Below are 26,451 nucleotides of genomic sequence, written 5' to 3' on the forward strand. Positions count from 1 at the left end.
ATAAACCCTGACTATTGAGATTAAATTCTATATTTTGTCATATAATTTGATTTCTTTGTGCAGAACCGTCGGATAGAGAGATGGAAAGGAAAAAACACATTACAAAGCTAATCACTGAGGATTTATTATGTTCACTTTATTTTTGAGTTGGCTTACCAAACATTTTGACCTAAAATTTATATTCTGGTGGTTGAAAGAAAATATTAGTTTTGTCACTGTCCAGATTTTTACTGTTTCTAATGAAGTTTAGAATAGAAATATTTGGAATGATATGGTTAACATTTGAGATATGTTGATCATCTTTTTGGTTTGATTGACCTCATGTTATCTAATTCTAAAACGAGATTTGAAGTGCTTTGGTTTTGGTTACAATGGCGTCCGGTAATTCCGCGCACCTAAGCACATTGATCGCAACACGGCAACTAACGTCTCTTATTTTTTGTGGTTTACGTGACTAAACATGCTGGTATGCATCATACTTACATAGAAATATAGGTTTTCTTGACGACTATAAGATTCTAATGTTGCATTATGCCATACAGTTGACCTTACCGGCGTTCTGGCGACATCGCTTGCTGTCCGGTAACTCTGCGCAACTGATGCGCATAACATCCAGCTGGAGATCCGAAGTATGGAAGCGTATTAGGGCCAGATTATATATCACTTCATCAATGTATGGAATAGTGTTTCATATTAAATCCAATTATGAATAGTGAAGAAAAAGGTTTAAAAGTCTGAAGAAAACAAATTTGCATAAACTGTCAATTTATCTGTTAATTACTGTTATTTACTTACCTTTAGAGATTAAAAGCCAATGTAGAAATGTCCCGATTTCAAGCGTAAATTTACCTTTGTTACGGAAGTATACTATTGCAGCTGCACAGAATTACCGGATGCGCGGAATTATCGGACTCGCTTGAATGCCATATATTAAAATCTAATATCAGGTCATTTCTTCTAGTAGTAACGAAGACAACATATAAATCCTTACAGTAAAATGTGTTTTAAATGTAAAGGCAAAAAAATGAAATTACAATCACATGTACGATAATGAATCATGATGTATACAACCAACATTTGCCCGGACAAAGCAGTGAGTGGAGAGAAATGCCACCTGGAACAGTGTTCTGAGTTTTTCTGCAATGTCCATGAGCAGAGCTACAGGGCTTTCACACATAGGGTTGTAGTGACTGAAGCCACTGTCGATGTCTCTTGTTAAATATCATAAAAAGTCATATCAGCCTCTTCAACGTCATGGCTGTTGAACTGCATATTTTGATCTTCTGTCATCATCGGTCATCTGTGTTAACGATTTCAAGTTTTTCCACGATGTGGTTGCTCCTTCTTACATCTTGTAAAACTGTTGAGAGACATCCTGTTCACATTGTCTATGATGTCTTGAACTTGAGAGAAAAAGCTTTGTATCCAAAGTTGGTGCAGACGTCTATCATTGCACTGCTGCCCCCAACACTGAGCACCTGGAAACAAGGGAGAGAGGTTAGTCCTGGAAACAAGGGAGAGAAGTTAGACCTGGAAACAAGGGAGAGAGGTTAGACCATGAAACAAGGGAGAGAGGTTAGACCTGGAAACAAGGGAGAGAGGTTAGACCATGAAACAAGGGAGAGAGGTTAGAACTGGAAACAAGGGAGAGGGTTAGTCCTGGACACAAGGGAGAGAGGTTAGACCTGGAAACAAGGGAGAGAGGTTAGTCCTGGAAACAAGGGAGAGAAATTAGTCCTGGAAACAATGGAGAGAGGTTAGACCTGGAAACAAGGGAGAAAAGTTAGTCCTGGAAACAAGGGAGAGAGGTTAGTTATGGAAACAAGGGAGAGAGGTTAGACCTGGAAACAAGGGAGAGAGGTTAGTCCTGGAAACAAGGGAGAGAGGTTAGACCTGGAAAGAAGGGAGAGAGGTTAGACCTGGAAACAAGGGAGAGAGGTTAGACCTGGAAAGAAGGGAGAGACGTTAGACCTGGAAACAAGGGAGAGAGGTTAGACCTGGAAACAAAGGGAGAGGTTAGACCTGGAAACAAAGGGGAGAGGTTAGTTAGAGTCCTGGAAACAAGGGAGAGAGGTTAGAGACCTGGAAACAAGGGAGAGAGGTTAGTCCTGGAAACAAGGGAGAGAAATTAGTCCTGGAAACAATGGAGAGAGGTTAGACCTGGAAACAAGGGAGAAAAGTTAGTCCTGGAAACAAGGGAGAGAAGTTAGTCCTGGAAACAAGGGAGAGAGGTTAAACCTGGAAACAAGGGAGAGAGGTTAGTCCTGGAAACAAGGGAGAGAGGTTAGACCTGGAAAGAAGGGAGAGAGGTTAGACCTGGAAAGAAGGGAGAGAGGTTAGACCTGGAAAGAAGGGAGAGAGGTTAGACCTGGAAACAAGGGAGAGAGGTTAGACCTGGAAACAAGGGAGAGAGGTTAGACCTGGAAAGAAGGGAGAGGTTAGACCTGGAAACAAGGGAGAGAGGTTAGACCTGGAAACAAGGGAGAGAAGTTAGTCCTGGAAACAAGGGAGAGAGGTTAGTCCTGGAAACAAGGGAGAGAGGTTAGACCTGGAAACAAGGGAGAGAGGTTAGACCTGGAAACAAGGGAGAGAGGTTAGACCTGGAAACAAGGGAGAGAGGTTAGACGTGGAAACAAGGGAGAGAGGTTAGACCTGGAAACAAGGGAGAGAGGTTAGACCTGGAAACAAGGGAGAGAAGTTAGACCTGGAAACAAGGGAGACAAGGGAGAGAAGTTAGACCTGGAAACAAGGGAGAGAGGTTAGACCTGGAAACAAGGGAGAGAGGTTAGTCCTGGAAACAAGGGAGAGAGGTTAGACCTGGAAACAAGGAAGAGAGGTTACACCAGATGTGTCCATGGACATTACACCAGCAATCAGACCGAGAACACCGGTTGTTGTAAGAGGCCATTAACAGGATCGGGTGGTCAGACTCACTGACACATAATCGTATCCCAGCTGGAAACAAGGGAGAGAGGTTAGACCTGGAAACAAGGAAGAGAGGTTACACCAGATGTGTCCATGGACATTACACCAGCAATCAGACCGAGAACACCGGTTGTTGTAAGAGGCCATTAACAGGATCGGGTGGTCAGACTCACTGACACATAATCGTATCCCAGCTGCGCAGATCGATGCTCATGCAGTTGATTATTTACAGACCAACGCCGTACAGCTGAATATTGCTGAGTGCGATGGTAAACTCACTCCATATGTGTGATACAGAGAAACCTGATGTAAGAATGGGGATACTATGTCATTAAATCACAGACAGAATTAGTTACTTGGTCAAAATCTGAGACTTTTGAAGGATAATGCAAGCCTCTGACACGATCACTGATCTCGTCTCACCTTGTACTTGTCAGAGTTTTGGTTGATGTTGACGCTGAAGACGCTGGTAGGGGTACACGGCACCCCCTGCTTCAGCTCACCGTTCAGGAACCAGTGGTTCACCATTGGCTGAGTCCCTCCTGATATCAGCTGGAACCAGAACAAGCTTACACACTTGTTGGATACAACAACTATAAAAATCATCTTTCAAGAGGGATTACTGTACAAACCACTATAGTCATGAGGAAGTGCAAGTAGAAACATTTATTATTATCATATCAACATTGATTGACTCTGATATATCTTCAATTTTTCTCAATCATAAATTAAAAATGAAGTTCCCCTTATTTCTTTGAAGAGTATACATACTAATAACCAAAATTAAAAGTAAACATGATATGATCTTTAAGACAAAATATGGATATCAATTTTTACTATACACAACATTTCAAGAAAAAGTTGACATCCATAATATTTTGTCTTATACTTGAATAACAACTTCTATATGCCAATCAAGAACCAGATGATATGATGTTATCTTTAGGATAAACACAAGAAGAGTTCAACTCGGTCTTCTAATAATACTGAGCACATTAGATTAGCATGTATTCTGAATAGGAAGTGTGAAGTTTGAAGATAATGTCACTTTTCAGACTTTACTCAGTGCAAATGGTTTAAGGGGACATGAGAACTTACTGTGTCATCATGGAATCGAGCGAAGGTCTGACAAACACCCGGTGTGTTGAACGTTGTGGTTGGCTGGAGGGACCTCATGTGCCACATCGCCAACTTCGGCCCTCCACCACACACCTGGAAACCGAGTCAGATTTAGGGGTTAAAAGCAAAGAAACATCATACTTATCAGGGAGGATACATTTTTTTGAGAAAGGGAGGGTGCACAATCAATTTTCATGAGCGTTACAATGGTCAATCAACTTACAGGACACAATGTGTGTGTGTGCGTGCGTGCGTGCACACGCGCGCCCCCTTTGCTTATATCTACAACTAACAGCCACTAGTCATGCGGATGATAATGCCCTTGGTACTACTACATGATCCAGTTCATATTAGCGAATGATAGAGTTGGGTTTATTGTCCAGTACATCATGCTAATTCCCAGTTGCACAAATCCATGCTCATGCTGTTGATCACTGGATTGTCTGAACCAGACTCATTTATTTACAGACCGCCGCCATATAGCTGGAACATTGCTGAGTGCGGCGTAAAACTAAACTCACTCACATCATGCTAATAATAAGAAAGATTCATTTATATAGCGCCTAGTATCTATCTGACTAGTTGCTCACTGGATGGTGTAATCAGAATTTGATCATTATTACCCCGGATAACCTAAGCTGCCTGTGAGGCGCTAGAAGGTTAATAGTCACATGACCTATTGCACCAGGTACCCATTTTCTGCTGGGTGAACAGAGGCAATTTTGAACAAGCTCACTTGTCTAAGGTGAGACCACATGTATCACATGTGCTTCATTGTGGGGCAGGACTGAAGTCCAAGAAACTCTTACGAGTCAAGCTGTCAAACAAGGTCACCCATCTCAAGACTCTCCGAGCTCGATGTTGCTTAACTTTAACTGATTCAGGACCTGAGCTCTACGCACAGGACCACCCACCACCAGCTGTTCAGCTTAACGTGGGAGGACAAACTGAAGTGATGCAGGTCAGCCCAGGTACGATGCTGACACACCTTGAAACATATTCAAAGCCGATCAGGACTTGAACCAACAATCGGGGACGGTGGGGTAGCATAGTGGTTAAAGCATTGGCTTTAATTCCCCACATGGCTACACTGGGTGAAGCTCATTTCTGGTGTTGCCCGTCGTGATTTTGCTGGAACATTGCTAAAAGCGGCGAAAAACCATACCCGCAGCGCTCACTTATTGAATAAACAGCCATAGTTTTCTGATAAGCCCAAGGGAGGCAACTCTGCAAAGCAGTGCCTAAGGTAACTGGGCCACCTCTGTCCCCATTTTTCATGTTTATGACAAATAAATGTTTGATTCAAGCAAGTACTGATCTCACTGAGGTGCCAGTGCTAAGTTACCTCCCCTTATTAGGATATTATTAATTGTACTGCCACTTGACTTGTGCTTTACTTGCTTGTATAATTTAAAAGAGCTGTGAGAGATTACAGACTGAGTGAATAATTAACGGCAAATTAGAAACTTGTGTCGTTGTTAGCACAAAAAAGTGTTCATAAAACAATCTGTTACCATGGTAACAGTCATGTTTATTACAGTACAAGTGACTTACAGAAGAAAAGAAACATAACAACTCTGAAGTGTGGCTGGTTGGTTGTTGAATGCTGAATTCAGCAATATTCCAGCTATATGGCGGTGGTCTGTAAATAACAGACCAGACAATCCACTGATCAACAACACAAGCATCGATCTACACAATTAATGTTGTACCTGATGTTATCATAGAAACTTACCATCCAGTCTTCTCCAGAGTCCAGTGTCACACAGCCCAGCCATCTGCCCATCTCTGGACGACTACACATCTACAGAAGATAACCATGGCAACAGTGAGTGACAAGAGTCACATAAGCTGACAATATTCATTTGATTACACATCTTCAACAGATAAACATGGCAACAGTGAGTGACTAGTCACACAAGCTGTCAATGTGCATTTGATAACACATTGTAGATATACACTTTGCACTAAGCCACTCTATTACACGTTGTCAAGGTAACAGTCAGTGATGAGAGACACACATCCACCTGTCCATTCCAGTTGACTACTCATCAACATGTAACCATGGTAACATACCAGATTATCTTACCTCATGTTTGTAAGGTTCCAGTATGTGAACAGACTCGCCGGGCGATCGCAGATCTGAATGTAAAATAAAAATTAAGCTTTGGCGATTGATCTGCCTATTTTTGGAAAAGATTCTCAGTTTTTCATTGGACATGAATTGGTCACACATCCCCATGCATATGTGTTGAACCAATCTGCAATCATACCTACCCCATATTCTGACAGATCCATCCTCTGATGCAGACAGACATTCCCGCCCCTCGTTTTTCAGACACAAATGGTGGACGTAGTCTTCATGACCACTTAGAGTTTGCTGTAACAAGAACAGTGAGTGAGTGAGTTTAGTTTTACGCCACACTCAGCAATATTCAAGCTATATGGCAGTGCTCTGTAAATAATCGAGTCTGGACCAGACAATCCAGTGATCAACAGCATGAGCATCAATCTGCGCAAATGGGAATCGATGACACGTGTCAACTAAATCAGTGAGCCTGACAACCCGATCCCGTTAGTCGCCTCTTATAACAAGCATGGGTTACTGAAGATTCATTCTAACCCGTACCTTCATGGGTTAGAACATCAAGAAGTCTAAAATGTATGAAACCTTTTCACTCAAGCTACGAAGGGGTAGTAGATGTAATTTTGACTATGATTTGTACAATAGACATAATACTTGAAACGTCAGTTTTAAAAGTTGTCGAAAAGTTTGAAATATTGGAAAGAAAATATGCTTGTACTCAAAACATGCAAAAGTTGCCAATGTTTACAAATTTTAATCAATATATTATATTATATAAATAATAAAATTTTTTTGTCGTCATTGTGATACCTCGAGATTCCCGGACTCCATGTCCCATACATGCACATTGTTGTCACCACACCCTGCTATCAGCTTCTGGCTGCCCTCCTGGACAACAAACAACATGCCTTGATAAGGAAACAACATTGACATCTCAAAGGGGCTTCATCATGTCAAAAGAAACAGTGTTACAACAAAGACCTTGTCCTACAAAACACAGCAGAACAAACTGACGTGCTCAACCCTTGTCACTTGCCCACCTGAGAATTGAACCCAGCTAAATTATCCACCTGGGCCAAAGAGGAATTGAACCCAGCTAACTCACCCACCTGACCAGATGTGAAGTTGTACCCAACACACTCACTCACTCGCTGAGCCCCGAGGACTACCAACCTGCTGGTCCATCACTATGGAGTTAACTTCTGGGTTGGTAAACACTCCTCTACAACAAAGCAAGCACATATAATTTTAATAATAATGATAATAGGTGAGATGAGGTGAAATTGGGTTTTATGTCGTGCTCGAGAATATTTCGCTCATATGATGACGTGCATGCGTGTGTATGTGCGGCTGCTTGTACTAGCCCAGACTTAAGCTGTTTTTTTTATAGTGCTAGCTCTATGAGATACCATGCTGCAGTGAAGCATGAATACCCCACTCAGACACGTTATACCGACTCCGAGCTGACCAGTCCTTGTTGTATCCATTAATGCCGAGCGCCATGCAGGGACCAACAAGTACCATATTTTAACGTCTTTGGTATGATGCGGTCGGGGATCGAACCCGCGACCTTCTGCTCTCCGGGCGGATGCCCTAACCACTACACCACGGAGGCGGTAATAATAATGATCAAGAGGAAGCAAAGATATGTTGATGTATAAACGGGACAGTGAAACTCAGCTATCATCAATTTATCAATAGTCATCTAATTGGGTTTTTAGAAATATTCTAGATATCTGATGAGGGTCTGTAAACAGTTGGCACCCACAAGGTCCATCCAAGTCAGTGATAGCACCATGAGCACAGATTCATGCAGTTGGGATATTATGACATGTGATGACATAGTCTCTCGGCCTTAACACAAGAACCAATCTGTTGCCATGGAAATAAAGAATTCCATGGGTAGAAGACATGGTCTCATATCAAATTACAACACAAACAAAGATGCAGCTCTAAGTCTTACAGATATTATCACTGAATATAATTTGAAGATACTTCTGAGGAATAAAAATGATATTCTCCTGAATAATTATAACATAAAATTTGAAATAGATATTAAACTTAGAAATATTGGGTCCACTTACTTTTTGGGTAGAGAAAATGACCAGATGATTTTAGGAGCCTGAAACATACAACCATACATGACTCAAACAAATTACCTCTAATATCAGCTTGAAGTGAGTGAATGAGTGAGTTTAGTTTTACACCGCACTCAGCAATATTCCAGCCATATGGCGGCAGTCTGTAAATAATCGAGTCTGGATCAGACAATCCAATGATCAACAGCATGAGCATCGATCTGCGCAATCAGCGAGCCTGACAACCCGATCCCGTTAGTCGCCTTTTGTGGCAAGGATGGGTTGCTGAAGATCTATTCTACCCCGATCTTCACAGGTCTCAGCTTGAAGTACAAATCAAACATATTATTTGATTCATGAAAACACAATATATTCTTTTCCCTCACTATTTTATGAAGTAAACACACGAATATTAACCCTCAGAAATAGCTATGAAAAACCAAAAGGCATCTGAGACCCACAAAGCATGCCCAGTCCCACAATACCTTATTCAAGATGTCCGCCCACCTCCATGCACATATATCACCTTCCCCAGCACTGGAACAAAGAATTAGTAAGGAGAACCTTGACGTTGAGACACTGACATTGGTAAACACAGATCTGCACAGTAATTTAGGTAGACAACACTCAACTTACTTTTAAGATTTTCATCTGGTTGTTTCAAAAATAATGATACTGTACTAGAGTTGACCTTGACCTTAAAGCATCAATAGCTGCAGACAGGTAATGTTCAAGGTCACAGACAACAAGTCAAATATAATACATTGGGCACAGAATCACAGTAGGATAGTCCAGTCCAGTGAGAATATAACCACTGCTACAGATCCATTCTTATATAGAGGATATTATATGAGTGCCCATGTTATATTATATTTACGACTTGAGTGCCTAAATGTTGGTACTTCCCGAGCGAGAGCGAGGGATATACCGATATATAGGCACGAGTGTCGTAAACATAGTATGATATGGGCACGAATGTAATAATACCAAAGTCGTTAAATTGAGGAAAATAATCCAAAATCTACTTCCTAACATAGGCTGGCTACCCGCCGTCGCCGTATGTAGAACACAACGTCACAGACATGACACCATCACAAAGTGATATTTTGCCCTAGGGTATCGTATGAAAAAATGCCCTCATAAGTAATGATACACATGTATCAATTATGAAGATACAACATTTCACTGACCTTATAAGAAGCTTGCTTGTGGAGGCAAGGCAATATACAGCTCCATCCTCGCTTGCTGAAGTAAAGAAAACATCAACTGTAGGCACTGTGCTTAGTGGTGCAGGATTTTCTGTATTTCCAGGGCTGGCATTTAGGTAACCTTCCACTAACTTTGGACCTATTTTTGTGGGTTCAGCATCTGTGCCTCCAATAGCCTTCTAACTGATGAGTGAGGCATAAAGAATTACATTGTCAAAGTCTGGATCGATGTGTATATCAAACACAACTTACCCTTGAATGTGAAGACTGGATTGTACGAGGCTTCATCAGCATCGGGAGAAAGACTGGAGGATAAACTGTAAATATACAACAATGTGCCATGAGATAACACTGAGAGGACTTTTAACATGCCATGAGATAACACTGAGAGGACATGCAGCATGCCATGAGATGACACTGAGAAGACATGCAACATGCCATGAGATAACACTGAGAGGACATGCAACATGTCATGAGATAACACTGAGAGGACATGCAACATGCCATGAGATAACACTGAGAGGACATGCAACATGCCATGAGATGACACTGAGAGGACTTTTAACTTGTCATGAGATAACACTGAGAGGACACGCAACATGCCATGAGATAATACTGAGAGGACATGCAACATGACATGAGATAACACTGAGAGGATGCCATGAGATAACAACATGTCATGAGATAACACTGAGAGGACATGCAACATGCCATGAGATAACACTGAGAGGACATGCACACATGCACATGGAGATAACACTGAGTGGACATGAGGACTTACAACATGCCATGAGATACTGAGTGGACATGCAGCATGAGATAACACTGAGAGGACACGATAACATGCCATGAGATAACACTGAGAGGACATGCAACATGCCATGAGATAAGATAACACTGAGAGGACATGCAACATGCCATGAGATAACACTGAGTGGACATGCAACATGCCATGAGATAACACTGAGAGGACATGCAACATGCCATGAGATAACACTGAGTGGACATGCAACATGCCATGAGATAACACTGAGTGGACATGTGCCATCAGACATGAGAGGCAACATGCCATAAGATAACACTGAGTGGAGATGTAACATGCATGACATGAGATAACACTGAATGGACATGTAACATGCCATGAGATAACACTGAGTGGACATGTAACATGCCATAAGATAACACTGAGTGGACATGTAACATGACATGATAACACAGTGGAGATAACACATAAGAGTGGATATGTAACATGACAACATGCCATAAGATAACACTGAGTGGACATGTAACATGACATGAGATAACACTGAGTGGACATGTAACATGACATGAGATAACACTGAGAGGACATGTAACATGCCATAACACTGAGTGAACATGTAACTTTACATGAGATAACACTGAGATTACATGTACATATCATGAGATAACACTGAGTGGACATGTAACTTGTCATGAGATAACACTGAGTGGACATGCAACATGCCATGAGATAACACTGAGTGGACATGCAACATGGTATGAGATAACACTGAGTGGACATGTAACATGACATGAGATAACACTGAGTGGACATGTAACATGACATGAGATAACACTGAGTGGACATGTAACATGCCATGAGATAACACTGAGTGAACATGTAACTTTACATGAGATAACACAGAGATTACATGTAGATATCATGAGATAACACTGAGTGGACATGTAACTTGTCATGAGATAACACTGAGATTACATGTACATATCATGAGATAACACTGAGTGGACATGTAACATGACATGAGATAACACTAAGTGGACATGTAACATGACATGAGATAACACTAAGTGGACATGTAACTTGTCATGAGATAACACTGGGTTCCAGTTGTAGTTATATGTGATATGAGATAAAATACATTTATATGGCATTTCATTTGAATTTGTGAATTTGGTTTACAATGTATCAGAGTGGAGATGGGGCAAACTTGTTCAGAATTTCTGGGTATTTATTTTCACTATTCTGTGATTACACAATGTCAAGTAGGAAGTGGTCAAATGTAACATGTTATATTTGGGATTACACTTTCTAAGTAAAGTACTAGAATCTGTACTTTACCTAGAAAATTTAATCTCAAATAGAATATATGTTTCACTATTCTGGAAGGCACAACAAAACCCTATAACCTGTGTTGTTTGAAACCTGTTCCAGTTTTCCTGTATATTGTGCAATCTTGTTATAACTTATAGAGGGAGGGTGTCCATTACAATGTCACTGTAAGGTATTTTTAAGAGGTATGCACTGATATTTATTTTGTACAATGCATGAGCTCTCTTCAGTGTCTAAGTTTGTTTTTATGCACTGCGGAAACTCGTAGTCTCGTGTCATCTGATTTTCACTAGTGTTGGGAATTGGTCAAAATCTCACAATTGATGATTGGTTCATTACAACTGATCAATCATCGTAAATAATTGGTTAGCGTCATTTATCAAATTCTCAAGGTTATGTTTGTTAATGCACACAAAAATATAGAAAAAACATGTAGTTCTTCGTGTGTGTGTGTGTGTGCAAAACAGCACAAAATGCATTACAAATTTCACATCTTAAAAGATGACTAGTATGTTAGGAACATATATTTCCTGGCGTCTTTAAGATAAATTCAATAATGACAAGGAACAAGCTTGTAGTGCATATGAAATGCAACAGACAGAACAAACTTCATGAAAATGTTAATGCAAACAAGTGTTCCAAAATTGTTTGTGCTCGATTATGAGAAAACATGATCGATTGCTTTGTCGTTTAGTCATTGCGACCAATTTTCGATTATTTCAATTAATCGGACCACCACTAGTTTTAACCCAAAACTGCCATGTTAGTTCTTAACAAACTGCAGGATACCAAAGTATAAGTACTCAAAGCATAATGCTGCGTTGTTCATAAACTCATGGTAAAGTTCTAGACACATGATTTGTAATATCTTTGAATTTTGTCATTTCTTTAAGTAACACTTCGCTGGCATGCTGCATTCTGGTTGTGTCATCTGTTATGTCAACCTTCATGTAACAGGTTAACAAATTCTATATGTCTGGTTGTTTGTTTCTTTCAAGCCATTTACCCTGAACAAACAGCTTTTCAAATTTCAACTAATTCTGCAATCACGACGAGCGAGGATACTTCCGGTTGAGTCATGGATGCGAGTATGTTGTTTATATTACAGTTTTACGAGTCAGGAAACTGCATCAGTTGCTCTTCGTTAAACAAACAGAACAATAAGAAAATACTTTTTTAAGTTATTTGATTTTTCATTTTTTAAGAATGTTGATTAATCTCCAACCCATAAATAATTTCTTAGGCGAGTGAGATCTATTGATAGACCGATTATTTGATCTATCGCCTCAGCACTAGTATGGTGTCTGTTTGGGTGTGACCAGGACAAATACTGTGATCACATGATTCACGACATGACATTTATGACATTGAGACAGGGAAAATGCACTTTTAACATGTTCTACCTAGAACGGGCCCCCTAGTACGAGGGGCAGTGGGGTAGCCTAGTGGTTAAAGCATTTGCTCGTCATGCTGAAGACCTGGGTTCAATTCCCACATGCGTTCAATGTGGGAAGCTCATATCTGGTGTCCCCTGCCGTGATGTTGCTGGAATATTGCTAAAGCGGCATTAAACCATACTCACTCACTATCGTTTCCGATCATCAATTACCACAACAGCATGTGAAACAAATACATACTTGAACACTGCAATCTGGCCATAATTGTTGGCAGCCACAAGATACTTCCCACATGGAGAGTAACACTGTGAGAAGACGGTTGTGTGGAGAAACTGCCGTACAGACAAGCCTCGGTCCTGAAATAAACAATCTGAGCATGTAGAGGGGGAGCGATTTATTACCTGGGTACAGGGGGTTTACTTCGAGTCACAAACATGGGGGCGTGGGGACCCTCAGTTATTAGTTTTGAGGGCCCCGTGAAGCAACAGTGTAGAGGTTTTGATAATTTCTATGTGGACTCTTGGTTGAAATGATGCACGTAACTGCTCTGAAAGAAACGTTGGCTCGTCACTCCAAAGACCCGGGTTCGAATCCCCACATGGGTACAATTTGTGAAGCCCATTTCTGGTGTCCCCCGCCGTGATGTTGCTGGAATATTGCTAAAAGCGGCGTAAAACCAAACTCAGTCAGTCAGTCTGAAAGAAACAACCAAATGCTCAGCAAAGTTTTCGGGTCCCGAGGTGGGCACATTTGCGTAGTATCCTTGGACAATATACTTAGATCCACATCAATATACTTAGATCCACATCAATATACTTAGATCCACATCAATATCCTTAGATCCACGTTATCTCAGTTCATCCTGATGTATGTTAAGTTCATTGTGCCTAACAGGCAGCATGGCTGTACACTCCCCAGGGAATTGTGCACCTAACAGGCAGCATGGCTGTACACTCCCCAGGGAATTGTGCACCTAACAGGCAGCATGGCTGTACACTCCCCAGGGAATTGTGCACCTAACAGGCAGCATGGCTGTACACTTCCCAGGGAATTGTGCACCTAACAGGCAGCATGGCTGTACTCCTCAGGGAACTAACAGGTGTGGCCAGAATTGTGCCAACAGGCAGCATGGCTGTACACTCCCCAGGGAATTGTGCGCCTAACAGGCAGCATGGCTGTACACTCCCCAGGGAATTGTGCGCCTAACAGGCAGCATGGCTGTACACTCCCCTGGGAATTGTGCGCCTAACAGGCAGCATGGCTGTACACTTCCCAGGGGTGTCGCCTAACAGGCAGCATGGCTGTACACTCCCCAGGGGAATTGTCGCCCAGGGGGAATTGTGCCTAACAGGCAGCATGGCTGTACACTCCCCAGGGAATTGTGCGCCTAACAGGCAGCATGGCTGTACACTCCCCAGGGAATTGTGCGCCTAACAGGCAGCATGGCTGTACACTCCCCAGCGAATTGTGCGCCTAACAGGCAGCATGGCTGTACACTCCCCAGGGAATTGTGCGCCTAACAGGCAGCATGGCTGTACACTCCCCAGGGAATTGTGCGCCTAACAGGCAGCATGGCTGTACACTCCCCAGGGAATTGTGCGCCTAACAGGCAGCATGGCTGTACACTCCCAGGGGTGTGCCTAACAGGCAGCATGGCTGTACACTCCCCAGGGAATTGTGCGCCTAACAGGCAGCATGGCTGTACACTCCCCAGGGAATTGTGCACCTAACAGGCAGCATGGCTGTACACTCCCCAGGGAATTGTGCACCTAACAGGCAGCATGGCTGTACACTCCCCAGGGAATTGTGCACAGGCTAACTGGCAGCGCCTAACAGGCAGCATGGCTGTACACTCCCCAGGGAATTGTGCGCCTAACAGGCAGCATGGCTGTACACTCCCCAGGGAATTGTGCGCCTAACAGGCAGCATGGCTGTACACTCCCCAGGGAATTGTGCGCATAACAGGCAGCATGGCTGTACACTCAGGGAATTGAAAAAGTATTGGAAAGTATGATAGTGTCCTGTGACCGGGCATAGTAATGTACGTAGCGCCGTGAGCAGGCAATGTGCCCGGATATGAGCGCCATATAAGCTGACTATTACTATTACAAGGATTAGATATGTTGAGGGTACAGTGAATAACATTGTGCTTCCCTCTGTAGGCAGTGAATACTGCCAATGTCTGACCCAGCCCGGGCTCTGTTGAGTGAAAATGAGATGAACTGAGGTTTACAAATTGAATATGCTGATGAATCTACACTAATTAGTATTAACTGCTACACGTCACTGTAAACAACACGTTTGCATGTTTGTAACTCCCACTGTAACACAGTGTTATAGCATCAACTCACCCCTGTCGGCATATTGTTTACGTTTTGATTCCTGCCGCCATACACGTGCTGGTCGAACTTCCGGTAAGGGAGGTAAATGTGAAACTGAAACCGTTGAACGCACTTGTCGTAAATATAATGTTCTGACATATTATGCAATTAAATGGAATGCTGTCTGTTTTAGCATTAACCCCCCTTGGTTACGCCAACGCAATTTTTTGTTTTTCAATGTGGTCTTAAGTCAATTTCAGGGGGGTTCCACACACACACACACTGGACCCCGATCCGCCACTGCTAAAACAGATTATACGTGACTGACACAAGTAGAAATCGATGGTCGCAAAGAGTGAGTGAGTTCAGTTTCACGTCGCTTTTAGCCATACTAAGTTCAAGCAATATCACGACGCTTTTAAATGGATTATTGACCGTTCATGTATGGCTCGGGAGGTAATGATGATTCTTTGATTCTTATGGAGACGCGTGTACAAAGTAAATGACACCTTCCCCCCCCCCCAAAAAAAAATATGTACAAAATAAGAGACCCCAAAGACATGTCACGTACAAAAACAATTACCCGTCCTCCCATAATTTTTAAGCAGAAAATTTCAATATCTTCAAGTGCAAAATTGAATACCCCACACCTTCTCAAAACATAATGATTGACCCTCCTTAAAATCATGCACACATGCACGTACGGACGCACGCACTCACGCACGCACACCGCCATAACTTTTGAACGGTCCCTCAGATCGATATTCCATGAGTTGTCAGTGTTCAGTCGTGTAGATGGCGTTGTTTTGATTTCCTTGAGTTCAAAACCATTTTTTCAAACTTGTGCATTTGATAACTCTCCCTCAGACAGATCAGATCCTTGATGATCTGGGTAGAAGCGGTTGTCAACAACACCTGCTTGTCTTACAAGGCGACAAGCGGATCAGGTGGTCACGCTGACTGGGTTGACACATGGCACTGTATCCCAACTGCTTAGATCGATGCTCATGGTGTTAATCACTGGATATGGATTGTTTGGTCTAGACTCGATTATTTACAGATCGCCGCCATATAGCTGGAATATTGTTGAGTTCGGTGTTTGAAACAGTTTGAAAACAAAGAAATGTATTTGTGATTTGCCAACTGACCTTGCAAACGTCTGGTTTCGTCGCACTTCCAAAAAAGATTAGAGTAGATTCTAAACTGTGATTGAACTGATCGTCAATTTCATATAGCCTGCAATTCTCCGAAACTGTATCTAAATGACTTCATCGTCGCTGCATTTATACAGACCTATCGTCCAGCACCTTACATTTCAACACTGTGAGTGAGTGACTTTAGTTTTACGCCGCTGTTATGTCAGTAATGTCACGGCGGGGGACACCGGGCTTCACACAGTGTACCCATGTAGGGAATCGACCCGCATGACGAGCGGTAGGGCAAGGACGGGTAATCCGGATACCTGGGGCGGGTGGGTAAAGAGCTGGACTCGGGTACCCGTCTCAGTACCCGGACCTGTTATGATCATCTGACTAATACATCCAACAATGTAATGTGTTATTCTTCCATGATCAAAAGGTTATATCGTCTTTGAAGATTTAGACATGGTTAAGATATTGAAAAAAACTTAAATATTAGCCTCCGAGCTTAAGAATATATTGCCATTTCTTGCAAATTTGATGTAAGGAATTAACATAACGGGTATCCGGGTAGGGTAACAGGGGGTAGGGTACCCAGGTAGAAAATTTGGACCCATCCCAGCCCTAACGCTTTAACCACTAGACTACCCAAAAGCCCCCATTTCATCACAGAGAACCCCTACAGTAGTTGGCCATAAGTGAGCCATCATTAGTGAAATTCCCATAGACTTGCATGTTAATTAACTCTTGCAAGAATCATTTTCATAAATTTAATTTCGGTGGAATAGCTTTCAATGCTTATCTACCAGTTGGGAAATCACCTCAGCTACATACACATAATTCCCATTCAATTTTCCGATGATTATTGAGAAAACTGCAACTATTTAAACAACATCCCCATTTCAACACCTAGATAAGATAAATGGTTGTATATATACTTGTCAAACGTTCCATATACAGGGGCGTAGCTACCATTTTAAAAAAGCCCGGGCTTACACATGATTTTTGCTAACAACTTTTTTTCTAATTCTTGCCAAAAATACCTCAAATACAATCTAAATATAGAGCTTTGTAACCTATCGGGCTTCCACGAAAGAATCGGCTTGCTACGCGCCTGATATACTGCCAAACACGATTACTAGTAGTGTACAGCGGTACCCTGGCGTCTCTTTCCAGATGGCGGCACATCCGGTCACGTGAGCACAATGGCACACGTCATATATGGACTGGAGCATGCAAGCACAGTGGGTATGGGAAAGTGAGCTATTTTTGCCCCATAGCCTACCGGTGGCGTACTACACATGCCCACCGGCTTAGTTTTATAGTACACAGGGAAAACTTCGACATAGGTGATTACGACATCAGCCATTTGTGCCACAACAGTAAATGCACCTATGTCGAACACCTGTCTGCTGAACCACATAGCATCAATGCAGACAGAGTGGCCTGTGTAAACAAGGGTATGTGTAAAGGGCATGAACCATTCCAGGATTGCATTTTGGAATTGAAGCTCTAGATGAACACAATAACAAAGGCAAAGTATGTTAAAAATACTATATGATATAATATAGTAAAATTTTATTTGTACACTAGTGTACTAATGATAATACCTCAGTTACAATGGTATTATACTTGATTCGCAGAAAGCTGAGAAATGTAATTAAACATAAATTTGCACAATGTTGGTCATAAGCAAGTAATTAGCTTATAAAGTTCTGCAGCAGTACTGCACATTTTGAATAGGAATGTTCATGTTTGTTGTTGAAACATGGCACAGGATCTAATTGGCCCTTTCTGTAGTCCCCACTGCGTTTGTCGGTCTGTTTAGACTTTAAATGTTCACAGTGACGCTGTACACTGTTACTAGTATCTCGAAGAATGATGTAAATACTTTTCCAAAATTCGACACTGCTGCAAGTGGTGACTAAAGAGAAAATACGCAGGAACCAAATCTTTTACTTCGGGACAACCAAAGTTCGACTCAGCGGCGTTTGACAGTAAATCATCTCCCCTGCTCAATTTGGTGTCTTGAAATATCTAATACTTCCTTGCTTCCCCGCAGTATACCATTTCATCTTCAGTCACTTTCGTGGGATGCTGGGCGGTGGGGTAGCCTAATGGTTAAAGCGTTGGCTCGTCACGCCGAAGACCCGGGTTCGATTCCCCCACATGGGCACAATGTGTTAAGCCCATTTATGGTGTCCCTCGTCGTGATATTGCTGGAATATTGCTAAAAGCGGCGTAAAACTAAACTCAGTCAGTCAGTCAGTCGTGGGATGCTTATCAACAAAATGTCTGTATTTCATTAATAATGGAGGCACTGTCTATAATTCAACAATCCACAATTTCGTGGAATTTCTCTCAGTGATGTGACTTTACGATATATGGCTGAAATACTGCCAAGTTGACTTTAAATGGCAAGCCGTGTTCACATTTATTAAGAAATACTGATATATTAAATTGTTTTAAAGCTATCTTGAATGAAAATGGAGATGTCTTGAATAGAATTGAAGACATCTTGAATTGAGTTGAAGATATCTTGAAAAGAATTAAAAATATCTCCAATAGTTCCGGATGCGCACGCACAGCGACAAGACGTGCTCGTATAAGAGAGCTCTGGCCCCACCCGCCAATACAAATAATCTACGAAGAACTCTCAAGTCAAAATAACCCAGGACAACATATGCGAAGACTACGACAACCATTCAACCATCGATTACAACGATACAAGAAATAATCTGAGTAGATATTTACATTGCGATGCCTCCGAAAATTGGTGCACAAGAGTTGGAGGAAATCGTTGTTAAATCTGAACAATAAGAGTCTCCAAATTAATTGGAGAACTCCGTACTGACCTTGTAAACTCGGTCAGAAAGTGACCACGAGAGTAAATGATATAAAAGGTGACATACAGAAAGTGACCACGAGAGTAAATGATATAAAAGGTGACATACAGAAAGTGACCACGAGAGTAAATGATATCGAAAATGCAGTGTCCATCCAGCAGGACGAAGTTAACGACTTGCGACAAGTTTTACAATTAAAGCAAGCACTATCGGAGCAAGCGGAGTCGTTTGAAAGTAAGCTCACGCTTAAAAAAATCCACGATAGAAAGTCTAACCTCTTGATATATGGTCTTAAAACTGAACCACAAAAGAACTCTAGGAGAGTCATCAGAAACTTTCTGGTTAATATGCTTAACTTTTCTGAAAAGGGCGGATAGCATCTACTTCAAAACGGTTCACCGCCCACCGCGCAAGCCGTTTGAGAACGACCCAACTCCAAATGCACCCCTCCTATCATTGCATCTTTTCTCTACATCCCCCGATAGAGATGCTGTCCTCCACGCGGGAAAAACGTTGAAAGGTGAAGGGGTATCTGTCCCGGATCTGCCCCCCACCCCACCCTCCAAGCTGAAGAAACAGCGAGCAATCCTGTACAGGAAACCCCGTGAAATGTACAGAGCTGCTTCACCCGCGTGAGACTGATGGGTGTATCCCACGTGCTGGAGACCCGGGACCCCCGGGAGCCACGGTCACCTTGGATAAACAGTAAACATCAACATGCATTGGGCAAAAGGATAAAAGGATAATAATTTACCTTACATGATGACCATACAACGTCAATTTCTCCTTGCTGAAGTGTCATCATTTAGTTGGCGCGCACATTTTATACTCAGCAGAAAAATATGTCTTCAGTTGCTCCACTACCAAGTCGTGAATTCGCATCAATATGTTTGTTGTCAATGATATTTTCGGATTAATTGATTCCGGGACAATCCGTACATGTGCACACTCGGCCACGCTGGAATCCAGCACAAACAGGTAATAGAAATGTGGACACTTGTTGAAATACCCGTGAAGGTCCGGGTTAGAATGAACCTTCAGTAACTCATGCTTGTCGTAAGAGGCGACTAACGGGATCGGGTGGTCAGGCTCGCTGACTTTGGTATCGTCTGGTTAAACCAAGGCGTAGGTAATGTCAATGTTTTCCTGAACCAGTTTAGAGATCGCTGTATATGTATTTTTCAACAAGAATGGCACTCGAGGTTAGAAGAAAGCTCAGACAGTTTAAGTCCCTTTTAGAACCAGAAAGATATTTATCCCTCTTGACTACAAAGAATCTGAGACTGCTACTTGTAAAATTTAGATTGGGGCTATTAGATTTAAAAGTAAATGAGGGAAGAATACTGTCCATTGATAGAAATTATAGATCATGTCCATTTTGTAAAAAAGGCATTGAAGACGAATTACATTTTCTTGTTGAAAGTCCAGTCTATGATAAAATCCGTTCTGATTATCTCCGTAAGTGTATTACAATCAGAAGTAATAATGCAGCATGTTACAAAATTGTTTCCTCATGCGATGTCTCCATTTTAATAAGATTATCACTGTATATCCATCATGCTTTTATGTTAAGAAAACAATTGTTATCCTCCTAAATAAAACCTTCTTTGTAACCGCTGTATATGGGCCGGTGGCCTTACATACAAATAAACATATTTTGACTTTTGACTTTTTTTACTTTGACTTGTTTAACAAATGTCATCGGTTCCCAATTGCGCAGATCGATATAATCTAATAAATAAGTTCTGGCTGTGTGGGCACGAGCGGTGTCTTGCTGGAAGATGTGATTTCTGTAACGACCAAAATTTGGTACAACATGGGGGTCTTATGACTTGGTCAATATAGCGAGCAGCTGTCACGCCATTTTCTCATCCTGGACCAACATTCTGGAACACCACGGTGTCAACTAACTGTTCAGACCGATTGCACCCCCACACTATGATGCTTGGACCACCCACGAGTCTCTTTCAACAAAACACTCATTGGATAACATTTCACCACGCCCTCGCCATACTCTCACTCTCCCGACGTAATCTGAATCCTACTATAACCTACGTTAAACTGCCTATGCATTATATAGGTTTCAGTTTAGTGATCTCAGTGTTTCTGTACACAAGAGTTCAAATAAAAGATATTGTCACATAAAATAAAATCGATTTCAGGAAAACGGAAACCTAATTGAAAGAATATGGAAACTTAAAGGTCACATGCAACCAAAAAATCAGCTAACCTTTGAGCGACCTATGACCGTCCAATCAAACGCGAGACGGCCGAACGGATTTAAAGGGGAATACGAACGAAAACAAAACTTTTGATATGTTGTAAAGGATATTTTAAAACTCACCCTCCGTGATTAAAATTGAGCAAACATTTGTAAAATAGCAATAAAAACACAAAAAACGTACTCGTATTTCCGCCTTTTACGGAAACACCCGACAGTTAATGAGCAGAGGGGGACATGACGTCATATGTGCCTGTTACTGATGGCTTCCTCTTTGATTTTAACAGTGTCCATGGATTCTGAAGCAGTAATTGATGTTCCTGATGTCATTTCTGAAATGGATGTTAGACCGTATCAATACGATCCGATTTTATATCTTGCAAGACAATCTCCTAGTGTAGATAAAGAAGAAGAATCAAGCGAAACGGAGGCACCGCTTGAGGTTAAAATAAATTCAAAAATATACCACATCATTTAACAAGATTACTATTTGTCAGCAAAATGTAATACAGTTCCAACCAGCAAATCCACCCCTATAAAAATATGACCAGTCCCTAAGAATAATTTTTTTTGAAATGTGATTGCAGTTCCTTTTGTGTCAAATGGGTGACTGTAGGGTGTCTGGGATGTAAAACAAAATAATTATGCTTCAGACGGGGGAAAATAGAAATTATCTCCTACAAAAATGACACTGGAATTATTTTGTTGAAAAAAATTAGGACCCTAGTTCTCATTAATAACGTATCAAGTCTCCATACAAGATCCCAGAGATAATATTTGCGACGCAGATAGGTTATTCCCCGAAAACTGGTGAATTATAGAATACTAGTCAGGACAATGTATGTTTCCCCAGTGTTTGGTTATGGAAATAGTTATGGTACTCGGTCATAGCCTTAGATTGACATCTTGTCAGCCAATGAGAATACAGAACAACTTTCACGACACATACTACTGACAAATAACGAGTCTGATGCCGACGTAATTGGACAAAAGCGAAAAAATATGAAAGCAACAAGTACTTCATGATTTGCCGTTGTAATCGACAATGTTTCAGGTAGACTGCAGCATTTAAGGCTCCAAACTGAAAAGAACGTTATAGCGAAACATTTTCAAGCTCATGGAAAAAACTCTTACTGTTTTTGATAATATATATCTCATGGGTACCAGTCAAATTTATTGAAAATGATTAAATAATAATGTAATGTGTCCATTTAAATAGCGCCAAACTCCACACTAGGTATGCTCATAGCGCTAACAATCAAGGCACAGCACATTATTACCCCGGATAAACCAAGCTGCCTGTTAGGCGCTAGAAGGTTATAGTCATAGTTTTTGTCAACTTTGATATTATGTTCTTCATGTAAAAGCTATTAGGAAGTACGCCTAATGTTTCTGATAAATGTTCCATAGTAAACTCATGACTATGTATATACATTTATATGAAGAACATAATATCAAAGTTGACAAAACTAGGCATTTATGGCATACATTTAATCATTTTAAATATACTGGGGCATTTTGACTACCCCTGGGGCAATTTGACTAAAACTTCGAGACAATTTGACTAAATTTTTCTTTGGCAATTTGTAGCCGGGGCAATTCGACTGGCAATCAGAGGACTTCAATCTAATTTGTTTTCAAATACCACAGGCAGTTAGTTGTACTGACTGACTGAGTTTAGTTTTACGCCGCTTTTAGCAATATTCCAGCAACATCACGGCGGGGGACACCAGAAATGGGCATCACACATTGTACCCATGTGGGGATTCGAAACCCGGGTCTTCGGCGTGACGAGCCAACGCTTTAACCACTAGGCTACCCCATCGCCCCCAGTTAGTTGTAACAGGGAATGATGGAGTTTTGCCAAGGTAGACAGCTGCCCAGTCGCTGTGTCCGTAACGGGCGAGGGAGAAATCTAACTGAATTAACTAAATAACTGAAACCAACTAAAAGTAGAGGATAACGGAAACTCACTGGAGCCTTACAGGAATCTGGGTAACGGAAACTCACTGGAGCCTTACGGGAATCTGTGCAACGGAAACTCACTGGAGCCTTGCAGAAATCTGTGTAACGGAAACTCACTGGAGCTTTACGGGAATCTGTGTAACGGAAACTCACTGGAGCCTTACGGGAATCTGGGTAACTGAAACTCACTGGAGCCGTACAGGATTCTGGGTAACCGGAGCCTTACGGGAATCTGTGTAATGGAAACTCACTGGAGCCTTACGGGAATCTGTGTAACGGAAACTCACTGGAGCCTTACAGGAATCTGTGTAACGGAAACTCACTGGAGCCTTACATGATTCTGTGTAACAGAAACTCACTGGAGCCTTACGGAAAATGGAAACTCACTGGAGCCTTACGGGAATCTGTGTAACGGAAACTCACTGGAGCCTTACAGGAATCTGTGTAAAGGAAACTCACTGGAGCCTTACAGGAATCTGTGTAACGGAAACTCACTGGAGCCTTACAGGAATCTGTGTAACAGAAACTCAATGGAGTCTTACAGGAATCTGTGTAACGGAAACTCAATGGAGCCTTACAGGAATCTGTGTAACGGAAACTCACTGGAGCCTTACAGGAATCTGTGTAACGGAAACTCAATGGAGTCTTACAGGAATCTGTGTAACGGAAACTCACTGGAGCCTTACGGGAATCTGTGTAACGGAAACTCACTGGAGCCTTACAGGAATCTGTGTAACTGAAACTCACTGGAGCCTTACGGGAATCTGTGTAACGGAAACTCACTGGAGCCTTACGGGAATCTGTGTAACAGGAAACTCACTGGAGCCTTTACGGGAATCTGTGTAACGGAAACTCACTGGAGCCTTACAGGAATCTGTGTAACGGAAACTCACTGGAGCCTTACGGGAATCTGTGTAACGGAAACTCACTGGAGCCTTACGGGAATCTGGGTAACTGAAACTCACTGGAGCCTTACAGGAATCTGGGTAACGGAAACTCACTGGAGCTTTACGGGAATCTGGGTAACTGAAACTCACTGGAGCTTTACGGGAATCTGGGTAACTGAAACTCACTGGAGCCTTACAGGAATCTGGGTAACTGAAACTCACTGGAGCCTTACGGGAATCTGTGTAACGGAAACTCACTGGAGCCCTACGGGAATCTGGGTAACAGAAACTCACTGGAGCCTTACGGGATCTGTGTAACAGAAACTCACTGGAGCCTTACAGGAATCTGTGAAACGGAAACTTACTGCAGCCTTACCGGATTCTGGGTAACTTTGAAGGTTTCCGTTTTCCGGAAACGTGAAGGAAATGTAGAGAAATGGTCCAGAAACCTAATTGAAACCTAAGTTTCCATTTACTTTCAGTTAGGTTTCCGTTGTTCAGAAACCAAGATATTTTACTGTTAAAAAGAGCCGGATTGGTAAACAAGCACAAGCTTATGTGAATACCGCTCTGGGGGTACATTAGAAGAGTAATCATGTCATGATGAATGTACAATGTGAATAATAAAAACATGTTACAAAAACGAAAAATAACGCCAATCATTGTTAAAAAATATATGTCATATGAACACATGATTTATGAATCAAATCTGCCTCTTAAATTGAGAAACGAGTGCACTGAAATTAAAGGTTCTATGTTTACAATGGTAGACTTCCGGTAGCTTGTGATAGTAAGGTGTGTGTGTGTTTGACTTTATCAAAATGGGCCTGCAGATTTCATTCCGGACCTGTAGATTTTAAAGTCTGCAGGCGGCAGCAGTCCCAGACAGTCAAATGGCAATTTAAGGGCTTGTTCGATTATTGCGAAACTTGTTTTGGTTTCTGAAACGGGTTTCCCCAGTTATAAACGAGTGTCTAGTTTCGGATACATGGTCTCAAAGTGAAACTAGTTTTTAGTTTTATAAACGAGTGGATGGTCACACCATCCGGTTTCAAAATAGATACCAGAAAAAATGTCTCAGCTAATGTATATGTTGTACAAATTGAATGACAGCATTGCCGAAGGTAATATTTTTTTCATTTTATCAGTGATTAACAAATAAAAATGAGACAGATGCTTTTGGAGGTAAATATTTGCGTATATGTAATTATACTGTTACAAGTAATTATATATATTCAAGTTACATAAAATAGTCATTGTCAATAGACTGGGGTTTCAGATAATATTTTCCTAGTTCTCAGTTGATTTTTATCATTATTTTGGTCACAGGAACCGCTGCTCTATTTGGCCACCAAGATCAACTGAACTTAGCGCTTTCTTTTCAGCCATATTTGTTGTGAGAGAACGCGAAACCGAAACTGCGAAACCTGCCTCGGAGATGGTTTCGAAGTTTCAGAAACCAGTGTTAGGTTCGACATAATCGAGTGCATGGTTTTCCCGAAACCCAAACCGGTTTAGCATAATCGAATAGGCCCTAAAATATTGCGAAAACTGTGTGTGAACTGCGCAGAAAAGTGGAAATACTGAGCCTAACGACACGATCGGACACTGAGGTACTAACTGTGAGTTTAAACAACCTTTAGTGTCCTCAATTTGGAAGATGATATGGTTTAAATATATTTATTCATGAAGATATGAATGGATTGGCCAACAAGCTCCGAGGAGCCAATTAGAAGGCTGCTCCCATAAACAAATACATGTACAAGTAAATACAGAAACAGATGACACATTGTTACAAGTCTTATTTATCAGCAATCAAGATAAGGATAATGCATAAATATCGATTGATATCTATTGATCGGATTAGTAAATAAATGAGTAAATACAGAAACAGATGACACACTGTTACAAGTCTTATTTATCAGCAATCAAGATAAGGATAATGCATAAATATCGATTGATATCTATTGATCGGATTAGTAAATAAATGAGTAAATACAGAAACAGATGACACATTGTTACAAGTCTTATATATCAGCAATCAAGATAAGGATAATGCATAAATATCGATTGATATCTATTGATCGGATTTTTACAAATCCAAGGGGCACCCGGCTAATTGTTGTCGACAAGTATGTCGTCTACTCACCCGCAATCAGAGTGAGTG

The 26,451-nt window shown here is 41.5% G+C and overlaps 1 protein-coding gene across 1 annotated transcript; it reads right to left on the bottom strand.

Annotated features, from left to right (window-relative positions):
* Window positions 1-984: 984 nt before the first annotated feature.
* On the bottom strand, window positions 985-15,328 carry LOC124258865 (THO complex subunit 6 homolog). Its single transcript, XM_046692955.1, has 14 exons — window positions 15,257-15,328; window positions 13,146-13,261; window positions 9,669-9,733; window positions 9,399-9,453; window positions 8,694-8,745; window positions 8,215-8,252; window positions 7,304-7,352; window positions 6,941-7,018; window positions 6,322-6,424; window positions 6,134-6,186; window positions 5,780-5,848; window positions 4,024-4,137; window positions 3,349-3,477; window positions 985-1,478 (listed from the first exon to the last, which is right to left on the bottom strand). The coding sequence occupies exons 1-14, from the start codon at window positions 15,266-15,268 to the stop codon at window positions 1,389-1,391; spliced, it is 1,023 nt and encodes a 340-aa protein (XP_046548911.1). The 5' UTR covers window positions 15,269-15,328; the 3' UTR covers window positions 985-1,388.
* Window positions 15,329-26,451: the final 11,123 nt, after the last annotated feature.

The sequence above is a fragment of the Haliotis rubra genome, unplaced genomic scaffold (genome assembly GCF_003918875.1).
Source record: "Haliotis rubra isolate DU_JTF1 unplaced genomic scaffold, ASM391887v1 Scf700, whole genome shotgun sequence".
Classification (NCBI taxonomy): Eukaryota; Metazoa; Mollusca; class Gastropoda; order Lepetellida; family Haliotidae; genus Haliotis; species Haliotis rubra.

Excerpts from the sequence above, each read along its gene's own strand:
- LOC124258865 (XM_046692955.1), bottom strand. Across the intron at positions 6,425-6,940 it reads TGGAGTCCGGGAATCTCGAG|CAAACTCTAAGTGGTCATGA; the intron begins GTATCACAATGA and ends TTCTTGTTACAG. Across the intron at positions 5,849-6,133 it reads TGGAACCTTACAAACATGAG|ATGTGTAGTCGTCCAGAGAT; the intron begins GTAAGATAATCT and ends TATCTTCTGTAG.